At 35.1% G+C, this 18,419-nt stretch overlaps 2 protein-coding genes across 18 annotated transcripts; one reads left to right on the top strand and one right to left on the bottom strand.

The window, feature by feature from the left end:
• The first annotated feature begins 1,679 nt into the window (after positions 1 to 1,679).
• Dlip3 (Dorsal interacting protein 3) lies at positions 1,680 to 4,085 on the top strand. Its single transcript, XM_017618449.1, has 4 exons — positions 1,680 to 1,995; positions 2,057 to 2,182; positions 2,515 to 2,680; positions 2,739 to 4,085. The coding sequence occupies exons 1-4, from the start codon at positions 1,968 to 1,970 to the stop codon at positions 3,487 to 3,489; spliced, it is 1,071 nt and encodes a 356-aa protein (XP_017473938.1). The 5' UTR covers positions 1,680 to 1,967; the 3' UTR covers positions 3,490 to 4,085.
• Positions 4,086 to 5,454: 1,369 nt separating this feature from the next.
• Positions 5,455 to 18,085, bottom strand: Hsf (Heat shock factor). Of its 17 annotated transcripts, none has more exons than XM_017618433.1 (13): positions 18,005 to 18,085; positions 17,440 to 17,688; positions 11,299 to 11,508; positions 10,101 to 10,209; positions 9,712 to 10,043; positions 9,444 to 9,646; positions 8,452 to 9,274; positions 8,029 to 8,393; positions 7,847 to 7,952; positions 6,357 to 6,434; positions 5,943 to 6,015; positions 5,781 to 5,858; positions 5,455 to 5,724 (listed from the first exon to the last, which is right to left on the bottom strand). In XM_017618433.1, the coding sequence occupies exons 2-13, from the start codon at positions 17,515 to 17,517 to the stop codon at positions 5,534 to 5,536; spliced, it is 2,646 nt and encodes an 881-aa protein (XP_017473922.1). In that variant the 5' UTR covers positions 17,518 to 17,688; positions 18,005 to 18,085; the 3' UTR covers positions 5,455 to 5,533. The 17 variants fall into 17 exon arrangements, with proteins under 17 accessions (XP_017473922.1, XP_017473921.1, XP_017473927.1 ...); XM_017618432.1 differs by having other exon boundaries at positions 17,972 to 18,077; XM_017618438.1 differs by adding an exon at positions 11,698 to 11,704 and having other exon boundaries at positions 17,440 to 18,072.
• Between the last annotated feature and the right edge of the window lie 334 nt (positions 18,086 to 18,419).

Genomic DNA, 18,419 nt, shown 5'->3' with positions numbered 1-18,419 from the left:
ATGATTCAATAATTAAAACGAAATATACTAAACTCATGATGCAATAATACAGGTCAAGATACAGGTGTTATCAGTTGGCAACTTCTCGCTCTAATTCCGCCATATTAGTTGCGTTCCAGATGCTTCACGATATTCACGAATTGCAGGAACAGCTGTTTTCCCCATTAATAAACCTTATGGGAGGTGGTCACCTGGAACGACTTGCTGTAAAAACCTGCAAATCGTGAAGCATCTGGAACGCAACTATTGACTGCCTTACGTGAAACAGTATTACNAAGTAAACAACGAAATATTTGAATATGTATAGATTTTAATAATTATTTAGTGATATTTCAGCCAAATCAGTGTAGCACCAATGACATGTAAACAAACCGTCTGACGTTTTTACAGGAAATAGTGCTTTTTGCGTACCTATGCACTTCTGCATCTGTCCTCCTTTTACTCTCATTTGAGAGAGTAAAATTGTAGTTTGACAGTTCCACAGGTTTTAGTCCGAAGTTCAAAGGAACAGACTATCTACTGAGCTAAGGCAGTGTCAAATCGAGCTATCACAACTGATACCACCTTGTATTATTGCATCATGAACTAAAATCGTATGATTCTATCCATGATAAAAACATAACAAGGTAAAACCATTGAGAGGCAGTCTGACGTTTGCCAACAATATAATTTTAAAATCAAAACTCAAACTCACACACACATTCTCATTTTCAATCTCAAACAACAACAATTGTGAACAATTTAATTTTTTTATTTTCAATTTTATGTGATTTTAAAATGTTGGCAAACGTCAGAAAAAAATCATGGCCGACGAAATGAGAGAATGAATTTACCTTGTAATGTTTTTATCATGATTCTATCTGTGTGTCAGATGAAAATAGAAACATTTCTATTCCGTATGTACTTGCGTCTGCTTTGTACAGATACAAATCTAAGATTCTAAGATCTATAGATTCACCTTGGAGAGTTTCACATCATGTCATCCTTGCTTGATCCTTGCCATCGATGGTTTTAGATAGCTTTATAGACGCATCAACTGCAGTTTATTCCCGAGTTGATCCGAGTTCTCTCCGGTAGTGCATATAGCCCAAACCCATGAACGAAAGACACAAGATCACCTAAGAACAAGAGAGTGAAAAAAGTCGAATTTTTTAGCGGGTTCTACGCCATCTTGTTTCACTGGAAAACGAGCAAAAAGTAAACAAAGCAAAGAAAACAACGAAAACCAAAATTAGCCAAAATTATTGTCAGCCACTTTAAACGCACAATTTAGGTAAAATGATGCAACAAAATGCTTTAAAATGTGTTGTCATGTTGAATTAACTCTTCTTTACTTGAATAAAAGTGTAAAATAGTGGTGCTTGTTATGTAAACAAACGCTCAGCTGACGAACCCGCTTTCGCAAACTTTTTTCTCAAAACCAGTTACAAATACAACGTCGCGTTCTTACGTGACCTTGCATTTTTGGTTCATGGCCCAAACCGATTAGGATGACAGCAAAATGGAGAAAACGAAAAGTAGGTACAGCAGTGCAAGGCGGGTAATGCAGGGCCGAAGGACATAGGACATGCGATGAGGACATGCGCACACAATATACAATAACATGAAAAGGAAGTTAAAAGGACGCAGGTGACGTTGTTCTGCACTGAAAAGTANAAAACCAGTTACAAATACAACGTCGCGTTCTTACGTGATCTTGTATTTGTGGTTCATGGCCCAAACCGATTAGGATGACAGCAAAATGGAAAACACGAAAAGTCGGTACAGCAGTGCAAGGCGGGTAATGCAGGGCCGAAGGACATAGGACATGCGATGAGGACATGCGCACACAATACACAATAACATGAAAAGGAAGTTAAAAGGACGCAGGTGACGTTGTTCTGCACTGAAAAGTAGTTTTTAAAAATCGTTGCTCGAAAGAAATTTTAATTACTACAATAACAAAAACTAGTGATAATTCTAACAGAATGCGTGAAACTAATGGACCAGACTTCGGTGAGTTTTTACAAACTGCAATTAAAAATTTAACTGCAATTTAAAACACATATTATTTTAGATGATAAACTGATCCGCTTGGTGCGTGATAATCCGGCCATTTATGATGTGAGCCACGAGCACTACAGACGCTACCAAGTTAGAGTTGCGATTTGGGATCGTATTGCTGCGGAGCTTCGAACACCGTGTACGTATTTATTGATTTGTCTCATACATGTATACATAGTATGTATGTGTATAGATAGGGCTCGTTCGAGATGTAATCACAACCGCAGTATTGCACGAATTATTAAAGTATCCCATTTGGTGTGAATTTCTAGCAACGTTTTATCAGTTGGAAAGTTGCAACAGTATTGTAAATTTTCATCAGGGCTGCAGTATTGCCGCTTTTATTACGTGCCTCGAACATGCCCATAGTATTGCAACCGGCGATTTTATCATACATTTGAATGTATGTACATACATACACATATTATGTATATTAAAACATTTTTACTTACATACATATATTGCGGGCAGCAAAATTTCTTCAAACGAAATGGAAAAACATACGATACAATTACTTGCAAGAACTCAAAAGCTTGGAAACCGGATTGGCAAATGCGAATATACGCAAACGACGGTTTACCGAAGACTTATCATTTCTGCAGAATACAGCACAAACTTATAAGAAGTACTCCAGCTCGTAAGTATAACCATCCCTTTTCTGATATTGGTTATTGATTTAAAAACATTGATTCCAGCGATAATGATAGCAATAGCTATCTCTACGCGGATCCACAGAATGCCAGCACCTATGAAATCATTGAAATCGAGCACAGCGACGACGACAACACACCAATGGAGTACGATCCTATGGACTATCATATTGATCATTCTAGGCCGCCTCTTCAAATTTATGAGAACGAAAAATTGTCTTCCACAAGAACTAATGAATGCTATGAAGATGATCAACTTCTAACGGAACTGCCTACAGCATTCAAATCGGAAAAGTCGAGTGAACCACGGACGGATGCTTCAACACAACATAAAGTTAAATTAACACCACCTCCAAACGTTTTCGCAACTCCTGAAGGCGATAGTTCTCATACGCAAATCGCGATATGTCCACCATCACCGATGCAATCACATGCTTCAAGTCCTTTGTCGCTAGCGCCGATCGTCGTTATGGGCAATGATCAGACTTTTGCTTCTAATGGTGAAGCATCTTTGAATCCAATACCAAAGCAAACAGCTACATCATCTACGCTGGGGCACCAAAATGATGTTGATTCTGTCGATAAAAGCACACCAAACGATATCGTGTCTAATGCTACAAAGAGAAAGTCGATGCCGGCGCCATTTCCAGTTCTAACGCCCATTAATGATCCCATCGAACTATATTGCCTATCACTGGTTGATAGCTTGCGTAATATGGCCCGTGCAGAGCGGGAGCGTGTCAAGTTTGAGTTCGCTAAAATACTCAAAGATGCCAAGTACAATGATCAAAGTTAATCTATTAATGAGGGACAAAATGGATTTAATTTACAATGAGAATAAAATGTATTAAATGAAAACGATCCGATAAAAAAATTTTGGTTTTACTTAGTTTTACTAGTATTTCCTCCAAATGTATAGACATATAAAACTATATAGATAAATGTAATATTCATCGAAATTTAAAATATATAAACATTTAAACCATTTATATAAAGTTGTTTTTTTTTGTCTCTGTTTTCCAAAACTATAATTCTCCCTCCTGTAGCTAGGCTGAATTTGATTTAGCACTTTTTTCTTATAGCGTTTGTTTTTAATTTTTCACTAGTCAAACCTATAGTTACACTTTTTTTAATTAACCCGTAACTGGTATCGATATTTCAAGTTACGTTGTTGGTGTATATGGTCCATTCTCTATCTCGTATCATAAATAATAATTTCAATTTAAAAAGGTATATAAGTATACCCCGAACGCAAACTCCGTAAAATTAAAAAATGTGTTAAGTGAAATGGTTGGGACCATAATCGCGCTATTGTTGAAAAAAGTTTGAAACTAATCAACAGGGAACGGATTTTATGGAATTTGCCTTTTTTTCTGCTAAAGAGAAAGAGTATATTCGATTGAGTATGTCCACGATTTAGTTCGCCCTGATTCCATATATACAATTGATGTCGCCTTTTTTGCCTTTTTTAAGATATTTGCCTTTTTTGCCTATTTTATGACCTTTAAAAAAGTGATCATAGCGAGGAAAATGCCTTATTCCTGATAAATAAAAGTTTTCAAACGTTCCATATTTAAATTGGGCGACACTTGTATCAACTCACGACGAGCGCACGTTTAGAATATTCAAGGCTTTGTTAAAGCCTATTCTGTTACAAAAAATCAAGTTGATAATGAAGTAAATCGATGGGAAAATAAAGAAGTAATAAGTGGTCATATGAAAATGCACAAAGATTTTTTGTATGAAAAATGAGCAGGAAATAATGTTACTCTTACGCCTTGTACACCTGAAAATATCTCGAGAACTTATCCGTAGAATAAAAAGTAACTCGATTTTCGGAATCAGCGAGCAATTCTTTATAGGAATTGGCTATGTAGTGGCGTCCGTTGAACATTTTTCCTGTAAACCAAAGTTATTTTTCAGTTTTTGTCTTTTTTTATTGCTTTCTTTGCTATTTCTAATGCATTTTCCTGCCTATTTCGCTATTTTATTTTGCCTTTTCCAGCCTATTTCGTTATTTTATTTTGGCTTTTTTATAGGTTTTTAGGTCCTTAAAATCCGTTTCCTGCTAATCAATAAAAGTATGGTAAACTGATCTTCTTTTTGTTCTAAAAATAAAGGAGTTTTTGGATCATAGAAGCAGTCGTCAACACATTTATTCAACACGTCTCCACCAATAATAGAATGATATATCGCAATGACTTGAATCTTTAAATTTAGCAAAAACAAAAAAGCATTTCAAAATTATTCTCACATAAAAGTGTTGATTTGATTGAAAAGTAACTTGTTAAGGACGATAAAATGTTAATAAACTTACTATATATTATGTATTATGTATTGTAAGTGCATAACAAGAATAATAGAGATAAGGATAATCAGGCAGGTTCTGCAATTCACTTCCGAGTGAATTTCAACCCCTGCCAATTTGAATTCTACGCGAATCCGACTCAAATTCACTCGGAAGTGAATTGCAGAACCTGCCTGAATATGTATATTTGTATGTATGCATATGTATACAAAAGTTCCATGAAAAGTAATGGTTTTGAACCCACATTTAATTATAGCATTAATTTTAAAAACCTGCCAAGTTGTAAAAATATAAAAACTCGTGGAAATGCTATTCAATTTTAGCATGTAAAAAATATTTGGGTTTTTCCTTTTCCCAATGGTAACGAAATTACAAATATGTACATATACATATATACGTATATATACGTATGTATATATGCATATTTTTGTGATAAAACCAAACAAGAAGAAATTTCAATGGAATTAATTTTCTCGTCTTGTTACATCATGTACGCCGGTGTTAATTTCATGTACAAAGTATCGACAGTGTCTTAATTAAGGTCCTTTGTTTTTTGGTTGCCAATGGGTGCTGGTTCACTTTTCCTAAGTGTACCAACGGGTTCGACTGTATTGGTGAAATAGTCATTGTACGGTGTATTGAGGACGCTAGGTGGCTCCCTTTGCTGCTGCTCAACCTGTTGCAATTGACGCGAGCTGCTAGGCCTATTCGTTTGGTCAACAGCTGAAAAGAAAATAATCATTTAGATCTGTTAATTAAATGAATAGAAATGAAACTACCTTCTAGCTCGTTTTTATCATTGATATCGATAATATCAGATAAGTCATACATGGGTTGGTAGGACATAAGCTCTGAGCCTAGTGAAAAGAAAAATAAAAATTAAAATGATGAACCGCACGTTATAAACTTGTGTTCATTTTGAAAACATTGTTGGCACCTACCCTTCTTATCATTGTTCGCTTCGTTGATAAAGTTCAAACCATAGGGTCCTAAAATGTCGGAATCATTGAAAAGCTGAAAGAAACAAAACATTAAGTAAAATATTTTAAATTTGGCGGATGGTTTTGAAAGGTTTCCAAGTGCTTCTTTGACGACCCAATTGCGTTTCAGGTATTAAGTGTGTGAGAGTTTAACCAAGTTTTAGGAAAAGCAAACCTTTAGTGGAAAAATAGAGTTAAACTTCATGTAAGTATTTATCATATTTTTCCACGAACTATTTTCGGTTTCCACATTATAAATCTATAATGGCTTAGAACTTTAGATTATTTTTTGCTTTTCCAATCACACATTTGCAGCCATAATGCAGCTCAGACTCGGAAGAATAATTAAAATGAAAACTTCAATAAGTGGCTGACCTTGGTAAGAAAGTCCCCATCCAGTTGTGATGAGAGGGAAATTCGGTTACTTGGATTCGTATTTGTGACATCTCCGGTCTGGATACATACATCAGAAAAATCGTTTAAAGGGTTTCATGCATTTATTTTTTGTGGACATAAAGCAGTTTCGTTCATGATTGTATTGTTTGTGTACGTTATTTATTCATAGTAAAAAAGAGAAATCATAATCGTAAATAGTAAGATATCAAAAATTTACTAACATGTGAAAAAATCGACAAAAAATTTTACAAATAACGGCGAGCACGCGACTTTACGAAATGTTAATAGACAAGTATCGTTTCTGTTCATATACTTACTACGACCACATAGTACAATTTTTGAATAACTGGATCATGGTACGCTCCCACCCATATTTATTGTTGTTTTGCAATATATAAAAAAATTTGTACTTATTGCATTTCCCTTTCAATGCATATTTTATGTTTGATGTTATTCTCGGAAAAGTGCTGAATAAAGAAATGAACAAGTAATTTTTAAGCAAAAAACAAAACCGACTCGAATTCTCATATAAAAATTTAAGATTATAGTTAATTTCTTTATGATCCGATTTAAACCAAATTAATATGGGACCAACTGTGAGATAACCCTTTTCTTTAAAAAAGAATTATAGAAATCGGTTAAAGTGGTCCAAAGTTATGCGGTAACATACATAAAAAAAAAAATATTTCGACGAATTGATAACCTTTCTCCTTTTTGTGAAGTTGGTTAAAAAGTCATAAGACTTCGGATATGGTTCGGATAGAGGCCAAAACGGACGTGACAAAAACAGAAGTTGGTTCAGAGTTCATGTAAGATTAGGCAAAACTCTGCGAATCCTGTGAGGCTTTCCTTTGTTAAACATTCTTTAAATAAAGTAAAGTTACGGACCATTATAAGCAATTCATATCTAATCACAAGCAATTCGTGGTTGGTTTTATTTTGAATTAAAATGTGATAACGGACATGATCGATTTTCCCCCATACATTTACTAATAAATTATTAGTAATAATACATATCGAGGTCCTCTGCAATACCGACACATTCAAATTCAAAAAATAATATCCGCTACTACTAATATCCCTTACTAATGTTTAAGTGGCTCATGTCTTTAATCCTTGTATAATCCCTACTAAAGTAGGTAGTATGAATTCCTACAGTAAGTAGTAAAGATAACAGATGCATAAGACACAGATTAGAGACATGCACCACTTTACGTTAGTAAGCTTTATTTTACTTATTTTCAATTTCGTCGTTATTGTAGAGGCCCACCGATACGTATATAATTTAGTTCAGTTCTTCACCGTTTCGCGTTTACATAACCTTATTTTCCAACTGAATACGAAATTTTTAATCCATTTACTTGCAATTTCAATTTACATTTTCATGGAAACACCCATATGTTTAACGCTGTTACAACAACAAATCAGTGAACAACTATCATTTCAATACCAATTTTGTAAATACTTACGCCCAAAAGAGTGTTGGCATCCAATGAATAGCCATCACTGCGCAGTAAATCCTTAAGCGATTCCAATTCATCCTGAACATTATCCAAGTGGCCATTAACTTCATCCCTAAGCGAACATAAGCAAAAATGAATAAAATACATTAGTTTCATGAATTCTTTTTGGGTAACTAAGATGACCCTCGGTAGTACTCAACCTCATAATTTCTTCATTGCCAGGGCCACCATTTTTATATTTGGTTAAAGACATATTGTTGCCATTAGTACTCTTTCGTTGTGAGGAAACAAGAGTACCACTGTTGCTGGCCTGCTTGCCGCCGTTGGAAAATTGATTAGCAGCAGCAGCAATGGCGGCGGCTGCGGCAGATGTCGAAGCTCCGTTTGACGGTGATGCCGCGCCGTTGCCATTGTTGTTATTGCGCGCTACAAACGAGGAGAACTTGCCACTATTTACCGTTGAACGTCCTAATTGGCCCTGCTGTTGCTGTTTTTGAGGGTGATGCGGCTGCTGATTATAGCCACTCGGTTCAGAAGATATTAATGACGATTCCTACGATTCGCGAATATTTACCGTTAAATGTTTTGATTATCATATAAGGTGCGCCTACCTCAAATATATCAGCAGGCATTTCAGGAGTAATAAATTCATTTGGATTGTAGAAGTTTGTTGTTTGGGATCCACGGACGAGTAATGCGTCGTCATTAACAGGGCCCGTTGGCGACATTGCAGCAGTGACTATGCTACCAGTATTCAATATACCAGAATTGCTTCCGTTCGATGAATGAGATTCATCTTTAAGAGTTGACGAAATGTGGCGATTTTCGGGTCCCATGAGTTGATCCTCTGTGAACACATTTAAAAATGACATTGGATCGATCTTTTCGGACTTAATCAGTGTTGGTGATAGGCGTTTTGCACCAGTATTTTGGGTGGTCGATGTTGTTGTGATGCCGGCTGCTTCTCCCTCAGCATCAGCCTGTTTGCGACGTCGCTTGTTTCTTTGTTTAAGCTGCTTCGAGCGCGCCATTTGTTCCCGCACCATGGGCGTGGTCAGTACGTTTTCCTCGCTATAATTTGGTGATGCTGACGGCAAATTGTCATTCTGATGCACATCTATAGCATCAGGAACCTCAGTGACGTGATAGAAAATATGCGATCCATCAGGATTTACGGACTGTTTAATTGACGAATCCGCGCCTGCTCCTACTTTCTGCGAGCACATGGCACTGGTAGCGTCGCTTCCACCTAAATTCATGCCACCAGCGGCATTCATTGCTGTATTAACAGCATCTTCTGCGCTCTGATTCGAGTATTCGTAATGTTGCGATATCATACTAATGCTCGAATGGGGACGCTCCATATTTAGAGGTGAACCACCGCTTTCGACATCAGTAGCTGGTGTCAGCTTACCATATGGACTTGCTGCCTCCCTACAAATAAGCAATGAATAAAATACATACAAGCATAAACAGACTGCAGCGTTGATCCGGATCAACTCGGGAATTAACTGCAGTAATCCGGATTAAGTCCGAGCTAATCTGGATCAACTCTGCCGTCTGTTTAAGCTTTAACCCTCATCTGTTTCAACAGTGAGCTTACATTAAATCAATATCGGGATCGGTTACTTCATCAAGAAGCTCTTCCCCGAGTTCATGAATAACTGGACCGCATTCGGATTCAGATTCGCTTTTCTTGCGTAGCTTTGCATTCTCCGGGGTATCATGAATCATTAACTGCATATGGCGTTTCACGCTGGTCATGTTGCGCGATGGTTGTACAATTGTAATCAAAAACTGTATGAGCTGAAAACGAAAAGGGGAACCGGTGAGAACACGAAGGAGGTGAGCTGCAGAAAAAAATTACTTACTTTATTTACTATTTGCTGTTGCTTGGCATGTTTTTGTCGTAGCGACGCTATTTCACGCCATAACGCCTCATTTTCCTGTTTCATTACCGAAAAACGGGAATCTAGTGAGTCCTGACGTCCACGCATTGCCTTAACATCTTGAAGTACCTTCGTAACGGCCTCAGGCTTCAAACCAGATTTGTCATCTAAACTTTTTGTGTTTGCAATTTTACGTTTAATATGTTCAAGCAAAAATGGGCAGTTGCGTTTGAAGCAAGGATGTGAAAATTCCATTTCATCACGATCGAATTTCAAGCCACCATTGTCAATTGAAGTTATCTTGTGGAATCCATCTGAAGAGCAAGGACTCTAATACAATATTACTCTTTTATACACAACATCATACTTACACATGTTTAGCTGTCTTATAAAACTTGCCATATTATTATGCTTATAATTCAGCGGCAACAGTTCGCGTGCAAATTGGGCTTGGTTTTGTATTATGAAACTTCGACCATCCTAAAAAATTTGTAGAACAAGTATATACACATGCTGCCATTATATTTTGGAATAAAAAATGTTCAAAGTATGTATATACGTTTAAAAGATCAGCAGAAAAATCTTCACTAATTTTAACAACGGAATCAAAACAATGACATTTTTGGAGGTATACTCGAAACGGTCTTGCTCACGTTAATCTTAATATTTCTCCGATATATTTTAGCGAGTCTTAAAATATTATAAATTGAACAATTCCGATGGAAAAAAACGCAACTTGTTTTAGTGATGCACCATAATGTACCTACACACATACAAATGTATTTATAATTGAGGCGATTTCGTTTTCCAAAGATTCGCTTTAGATAATTTCTAATACCTGCCGCCAATTTTCTCAATACTGTAACTGTAATAAATTAAACAACTCATTTGGGGTGTTCACAGTTCGTTCCAAATTGTGTCTGAAATGTAGACGTCTACATTTCAGACACAATTTGGAACGAACTGTGAACACCCCAATTACATGAAAAATTACGATTTTTTTGTTATATAGGGGCTTTAAAAATTAGCGATATAATATTTATATACAGATGAAAGATAGATTTAAGCCGAATTAGGAAATTTTTTAATTTTATTGAAAAACAAAAAAAAACCATTAATATAAGGTCTAGATGGATCACCCTATTTTTATATCAAATATACCCCCTTTCTCAAAATTTGGAGTGAGAGTTCACCGGGGACTGTGCAAACAGCTTTTCCAAGGCATTTCGTAAATGTATTGAGCTTCCGCGTACTAGACTGCTCAATCGGCCTGAGCAATCCACACCTCGAACGCACACTGGACTGGGCAGTCGACCGAAAACATGTTTCAGTTTTGTATACGTGAACGTCTATGTTTGCGTGTCAGTCCACAGTCAATCCGCGTTTTTGGCGGTGTGAAATGGACGAGGCAAACTCGAACACTCTCCCCCTCTTATCCACACAAAACCGGTTTAAAGCGGACTGAGCAGTCCAGTTACAACGTTTTAAGGTGTACTAAGAAAATACATACATGCGTACATTTTGGCACAAACCTCAAGTAATTTTTTTTTCATTTTAAGTTCGACTTACTTTACTCCAGCAAATCAGGTGATTGGTATCCGGATCATCCACTAGACGCCAAAGCTTGGCTAAAAAAGCCGGTACACCGGCACCGGTTTCACTGAAGGTATGCATCGGTTTTTTCGTTGGTACTTCTTGTTTATCGGCGTCTGGTGGCTGGGCTCTCGTTTTTCTTTTGATGCTATTAGGCGATATTGGTGATGTTGAAGTTTTCTCTTCCTATAGATGTTGTTTCGTATTCTTTAATATTTATTGTACACTTCAAATTGTTCAAATCAAATTATTGTTGTTGCTAGTACTGTTGTACATAAAAAATAACACAAACATTCCTATATACATATGTACGTATATGTGTGTCCTCAAGGAAAATATGGATATTTTCCATTTGGAAGTAATGCAGAAACATACCTCTTCGCTGCTTATAAAAACAAAGTAGAAGTTATGAATCGACATTGTGTTCGTTTCACTACTTATGGAAACAATACAACTGTCCCGGATGTTGTCCATATCGAGAGCTTACAATCAATAAAATCAGTCTGCAATTTTCACAAAAACTACTTTCTGTTGTTGGAACCCATCTGCGGCATAACGGTCATCATAGATGTTAATTTTAACTTTTTCACCCGATATGATCTTGGGTTTGCATATTTCGGTGCATTTGTAAATTCCCAACAATAAAATGAAAACGGTTGGCATGGTAGCAAGCATAAAATTTGCAAATACAAATCAAAAATCATTTGCACAATATCCGGAACAGCCCTAATGTGAAAATATTGTTTCCACTCCACTATTACCCACTGGGAAAATAGGTAAGCACCTTACGAGGTAAGCCATGTTTTCTTTCAGTTTTTAGTACCAAAATTGCTATCATGACCAATGTCATCTACTAGTAAAGCACAAAAAAAGGTTACATATAGATCATTTACTCCAAATTTACGGCTAAATCTTCTCGGCTGAGATTTCCAATAATAAACCACTTCGCATTTCAGGGAATCAATCAATCAATCAATCAATCAAAAGGGGTGATGAGGAAGTGCTCATTGACTGATATCTTCAACGTTTTGTGTATAAATGCTAACAGTTTTAAAGCTATGTGTTGTTAAAATCTCCCCATTACTTCACGTTTACTTTTATATAACGACTGCACTAATCACTCTTTTTATTAATATATGTATCATCCTTTCTTCATAAACAAATGAATGCACATCTTTGCTTTACTAAATATTTAGCAATTAATGTATATAAAAGTGTGCTTTAAATAAGTTTATATTCTGTAAACACAATTGCTGAGCGATGGTCGCGAAGTACATGTGTATGTAATGCCAGATCGTTGAAAATTTAAATAAATATGTATATATGTATATCTTTACCCAAAAATACTTTGTGAGGCATTACGAAATATAGTTTACAAAATATATAAATTTGAAGGTAAAACAATATTTTATTACAAAGTAAAAATTTGTAATATAAAATCGCTCGATTTTCCCTTCTTCTCTGTTATGCATCTTATTACATTAAACGAGCTATTCTTGTATATATATATATTTATAGAGTTCTCAGAAGCGGCTTTAACGATTTTAATGAAATTTTGTACACCGATATTTTGGACTTTAAGGTTATCTGAATAGGCATTATCTCCGAGAAGACTCGTATAAGGTTGCCACCTATTCGAAATTAGTTACAAATTAATTAAAACATCATAATATCGGTATAAAATTGAAGGTATTTTAAAGATTTCTAATTCAAAAATATTTTTAATAGGGCTGCCAACTATTTTGAATCGCATATTTATTTAATTTTTTGTTTAGAAAAAAAGGTAAAATATTACTATTCATGGGTACCAAGAAAGGATTCTTAAATAATCCTTTCCCTATATACAAAATGTTCTCTCTTAGGATAATAGTGTAAGGTTGCCACTTATTCGATTCTACACAATTTATCTAAAACATCACAATATGGATATCCAATGAAAGGTATTGTTGAGAGCTTTGGTCAGAAAATATTTTCCATCAGTGTTGCCACGTTTCTATGTAATACAAATTTTTATTTTGTTAATTTCAATCAACATTTCTTCATGTATACGCAGGACATATACGCTCAAGATATGTAACTGGCCGTCTCCAACGGATAAAATTTATTGCTGCCCAGCTGTCATTTTGGTCGCTAGATATAAGTTATATCAGTGGCAATATTTGCGTGGGCTTTTTATATCTTGACATAAGGATTTTGTAAGATAGCTTTTAAAATGTATTTATAGGCTATTTTACATCCAAGTACATAATTACAAATATTTTAATAGGAAACAGCTCAATTTTTGCTTTTATATTAAAACTAGATCGCCCTCACCCGCTTCGCTGAGTGTATGAAATTTCTACGTGCTACATTGCGTTAAATTTTTTTCAAGAAAACTCGACTAAAAAAATGAGATTTTGAACCTCCTTGTTTAACCATCTTCAAAATATTTTCAAACAAAAACTTTCTTAAACTTCTCAATTGTCATACTTTTTAATTAACTTATCACCTGAACTCAATTTGAGATACATATGTTAGAATATAAATAGCCAAAGGAGACCTCTTGACATCCATTTTTTAATATAAATTACAAATAAATAACTCCCTAAATTACAGTTAAATTTGATTTTTTTAAAAGGTGGCAGCTCTCATCCATGAGTAGATAATGGTTTTATATATCTCCATACCAAGTTCCAGTAATCTATCAAAAAATATTTCCTGAGAAATGCAGTATGAAATATTTCGTTTGTATGGGAGGTGCCACGCCCCCTTGTCTAATCGAGATTAAGTTTATCCTATATTTTAAGTTGGGCTAAATGACAGCAGTATACAAAATTTCATGATGATCGGTTGAGTAGTTAAAGCATGAAAGCGTAGCAAACAAACAAACTCACTTTCGGATTTATAATATTAGTAAGGATAATAATAATGTTGCAGCCACGAAGCTTTCGTGCAAATGAAAATGTAGCTGTCAAACTACCAAATTGCCGGCAATAGATGACAATATATCAGCTCTGATATATATTGCTCTTGCAGAGCAATGAGCGGTCTCCATTGGCTATTTATATTCTAACATATGTATCAAGATATAAACTCTATCCTGTGGAGACGGGCAGTAAAATTCATTCCAGCGTATTTCGGAATACGGTTGCCACATAAGTTTTAGAGTAAGGAATTTACTTAATAGATTCGAAATCCAATTGTCTTTTTTTTGTTTATTTCTAAAATATTTTTTTAAAGCTATCCAAATCTTGAAAACTTTAAAAAGTATATGCACTCCACGCAAAGCTCGGTCAACATGGTACTTCATGTTTAATATGTTCAATCCCGTATTCCTCGGTCTAAAACTAGAAAAACTGTCAAAAAATAAAAATTCGCTCACAGCGAGAGAGCAACACTGAAAAGTACGGGTAAAAAACGGTAACTTCTGACAATACAACCTCCAATTTTTGGTTGAAAATTTTTGTTTATTTTGTGTGTTAACAAACTCAGCTCATACATGTGAATAACCAAATATACATTCAAATTCATTAGAATCCGCTTAAACATTAAATAAAATACTTTAAAATATGCATTTGCAGAGTGCACTTTTCTTTTGTTTACAATTTGGTTGTCAAACACGCTACAGCTGATCGTTTGACACATTTACCAGCAAAAAATTTTCGGACTAAAACGTTCTGATTTCTTATTTACTCTCTTTTTTGTCCTCTTAATAGTCAGAGAACCGAGTACGGGATGTATTTTCAGTAAAATCTGACTGATTCTGACTAGTCTGGACTCGTACGGATCGCAACTAAAGGCTTAAAAAGACGGCAGTGTTGATCGGGATTAACTGGGATCAACTGCAGTTAATTCCCCGAGTTGATCCGGATCAACGCTGCCGTCTGTTTAAGCTCTTATATGTAGATTCAAAACAATAAAGCCGTTTATCTCGAGTTTCGCTTTTTAGAGTTATAACACTATTGAAGTAAATGAGCGATATGTACATATGTATGTAGTCATGTATACATGAATTATCAAAAATGGCAAAGTTACATGTGTATTTCCATCTGGTTTCTAGTATACCGGCCATATGAATAGATCAAACTTTGATTGCGTCTTCCCACAATATTGCAATTGTAAATTAATTCTCTTTGTTATTAAACGTACGATAGTATATAAATATGTACATACATACATATATAAAGAAAAAATACTAGGTAATAGAGCAGTTTATGTCCTCTCCGAAAATTATCCAAAATGGCCGAAAGTGGTTTCTGCCAATATTAAGGGCACAAAATAGAAAATTTTTGTAAACCGTTAAAAAATTTATTGTAAAAACCCGTTTCGTTTAAGTGAACTTTGCCAGTATTAAATTGATACGTGTTATCTACTCGTTCATTATAATTTACTGTCCGATTGGCCCGTAATCCTTAACCTTCAGTCTATATCACGGGGTAGTTTTATACCCCAAACGTCTACAAATTAAAAAAAAAAACCTTTGTATATACAAAAGAGTAGGCCGGGAGACAACGATAACCGCAGTGACAAATTTTGACTATGCCATTGGAAAGCTGGGCTCCTCCACTTTTCAAATATAAACACTTTTAAATGCGTGGCCTTCTATTTTTAAAGATATTTAGTGTTAAATTATTTTTAGTCGCTTTTTTTTGTTTTAAATATCTTATGAACTACATAAGATAATTAATTTATATTTCAGTTCATGTACCTAATTGATATTATTTTTCAGCCTACTAAAAAACGTAAAAAATTTCGAAATTTTTTTTATAAAATCACCTTTTCTTTTGAAAAAAAAAATACATGATTTTAAATTCATTTAATTAACCAAGGTCCCCTCTTCTACGGCAAATAAAATACTCGGCCGCCTACGCAGAGAAGTTCGGCCTCTTTCCGCAAAAACACACAGATAGGAGAATTCTGCGTGGTAAGAGTTATCATTCCTAAGCGCGACCGAAGGCTGCCTACGCAGAAAAAAGTTCTGCCCCTCTTCTCTGGCAACGCAGGATGTTTACTTCTGCGTAGTAAGGGTTATAATCCCTTCTCAATAGGACAATTTTTCAAAAATCACGTGTTTGTTTAAAATTTGTATAACTTATTAGTTACTATTTGTTTCTATAACTTAACAAGATGTATATAACATTTGTACTTTGTATTAAAGTCATCAAATGTTTTGAAATCCGTGCTTTCGTTTGAATTTGACCTTTAACCCTTGGTAACTCCTGCAGTTCCATCTTTTTTCAAAATTTGTTGCCCCGGTTATCGCAATCGTGCCGAACAGGAGCAAAATTCAAAACGTTATTGTTTGCAACTTTTATTTATTTATTTTTAATACATTTTTTACAACGATTTACCCATGTCGATATTGTTCAGCGCAATATCGATTTCTCCTTTCTGTGTTGCCGCAGGAGTAGCGAAACTCTTATAACCCTTACTACGCCGAATTCTCCTTAATTTGAGAATCGGAGCTTTCATTTCCATTTTAACGGCGTAATGCGTAGGAAAAACGCTTGCATTGCAACGTTTAACCGCACCTTTACATTTGGCATTTCATCGCAAAAATAATGCATAAAACTATGCTGAACACCGGAGTTATCGGTTTAATCCGAGATTGATTGTTTCNAATCGGAGCTTTCATTTCCATTTTAACGGCGTAATGCGTAGGAAAAACGCATGCATTGCAACGTTTAACCGCACCTTTACATTTGGCATTTCATCGCAAAAATAATGCATAAAACTATGCTGAACACCGAAGAGTTATCGGTTTAATCCGAGATTGATTGTTTTCGTAGGCCAGTGAGAGATTATTTTATAATTACAGATTAACGAGTGGCGAATTTGATATGGCTAATCTCTTTTCTTATTACTGATTAGGAGTTAAGCTCAAAAATGAGGACAATCTACTTATATGTATGTCAACCTAGTATACGTCGCAGATGGTAATTCAAATGGATTTTGACAACAGTATTTGTCATCAACTTTAAAACAAGTTGATAGTGTAAATAGTTATTTATATGAATTTGATTGGCAGTAATATGCGTCGTTTGATAATTCTTTCGATCATTTTGGGAAATTTTTCGTAGGGGGCCAAAAACTTGACCACTACCAAAAAATTATGCAGCAAAATTCATTTCACCACACCTGTGCGTCGGCATACAAGATTTTTTCAATTTCCCGTTGATTCGTTTTATCTTCAATTTTACTACGCGTGTTTGCCATATAGGCGATTTTCACTTTTCCTCTACTGTGCTTAATCGATTAAAAATTGCTTATTTCCGGCTACTTTAATCTTTTTTACACGAGCAATGAATTTTTATCCTTTGTCTTTTTTAACACCTCTTCTACTTGTCTTTTTCTGTTGCTTTTTCTTTCCGTCACTTTATATTAAAACTTAAGGGGAGAAAAAGCGTAAAACTAAAAATTATCAACAATGAAAAATCAACACGAAATTAATTAGTGCATAGGGAAAAACAAATATAAGGGTCAAAACGTAAACGGCAACGAAATTCATATAAGTAGCACAGCTCTTGAAACGATGGTGACCGTCACGAATCACGAAGTACACGATGTAGAATAGGCAAGGGAAATTTTCCAATATTTTACTACCAATCATTTAATTTTCGATATTTATGCATTAATAATATATTTTTTATGCAAAATTACAGTCACAAACCGAGTTTTTATGATTCTTATAAGGATATCTCACTATTTTGCAAGAACTTCACAGCATATTGAAAAATGTCTTCCTCAATTGCGCACACTTTTACATTTAATGAAAATTGACAATCAATGCGAATGAGTGAGATAGAAAAGACACGTCAACTATTTGCTAGTAGTACTGCTCTAAATAGCGTTGCCGTTGAAAATTATGAAAAATGTTAACTGCGTCTCTGGTACTTTTTTTCAAAGAATAGTAGCGTTCTTGTACGCGCTAGTCGTACCAGTTTTTACCAACGTTTTGCCGTTCTTGTACCCAAAAACTGGTAAGAAAGGGGAAATTGAGAGCGAAAAGTGACATTTATTTTTGAGGAGAAGTTGCTAGTTTTTACTGGATTTTACTGGATAAATTTTTGCTAGTAAGAACTTGCAAGCGAGAAAAACAGCTGATCGCATGTTGTTGG

Source organism: Rhagoletis zephyria, unplaced genomic scaffold, assembly GCF_001687245.7.
Source record: "Rhagoletis zephyria isolate East Lansing unplaced genomic scaffold, Rhagoletis_zephyria_1.1 Rzeph_scaffold_01628, whole genome shotgun sequence".
Taxonomy (NCBI): domain Eukaryota; kingdom Metazoa; phylum Arthropoda; class Insecta; order Diptera; family Tephritidae; genus Rhagoletis; species Rhagoletis zephyria.
This window is presented reverse-complemented; position numbering and strand designations above follow the sequence as displayed.

Bases quoted from the DNA above. Each gene is read 5' to 3' on its own strand.
- Dlip3 (XM_017618449.1), top strand. From the start codon at position 1,968: ATGCGTGAAACTAATGGACCAGACTTCG. The intron at 1,996-2,056 runs GTGAGTTTTTAC...ATATTATTTTAG, and splicing joins AACTAATGGACCAGACTTCG to ATGATAAACTGATCCGCTTG. The intron at 2,183-2,514 runs GTACGTATTTAT...TATTGCGGGCAG, and splicing joins TGCGGAGCTTCGAACACCGT to CAAAATTTCTTCAAACGAAA.
- Hsf (XM_017618433.1), bottom strand. From the start codon at position 17,517: ATGGCAAACACGCGTAGTAAAATTGAAGATAAAACGAATCAACGGGAA. The intron at 11,509-17,439 runs GTGTGGTGAAAT...CAACATCTATAG, and splicing joins TCTTGTATGCCGACGCACAG to GAAGAGAAAACTTCAACATC. The intron at 9,275-9,443 runs GTAAGCTCACTG...GCTTATTTGTAG, and splicing joins GATCCCGATATTGATTTAAT to GGAGGCAGCAAGTCCATATG.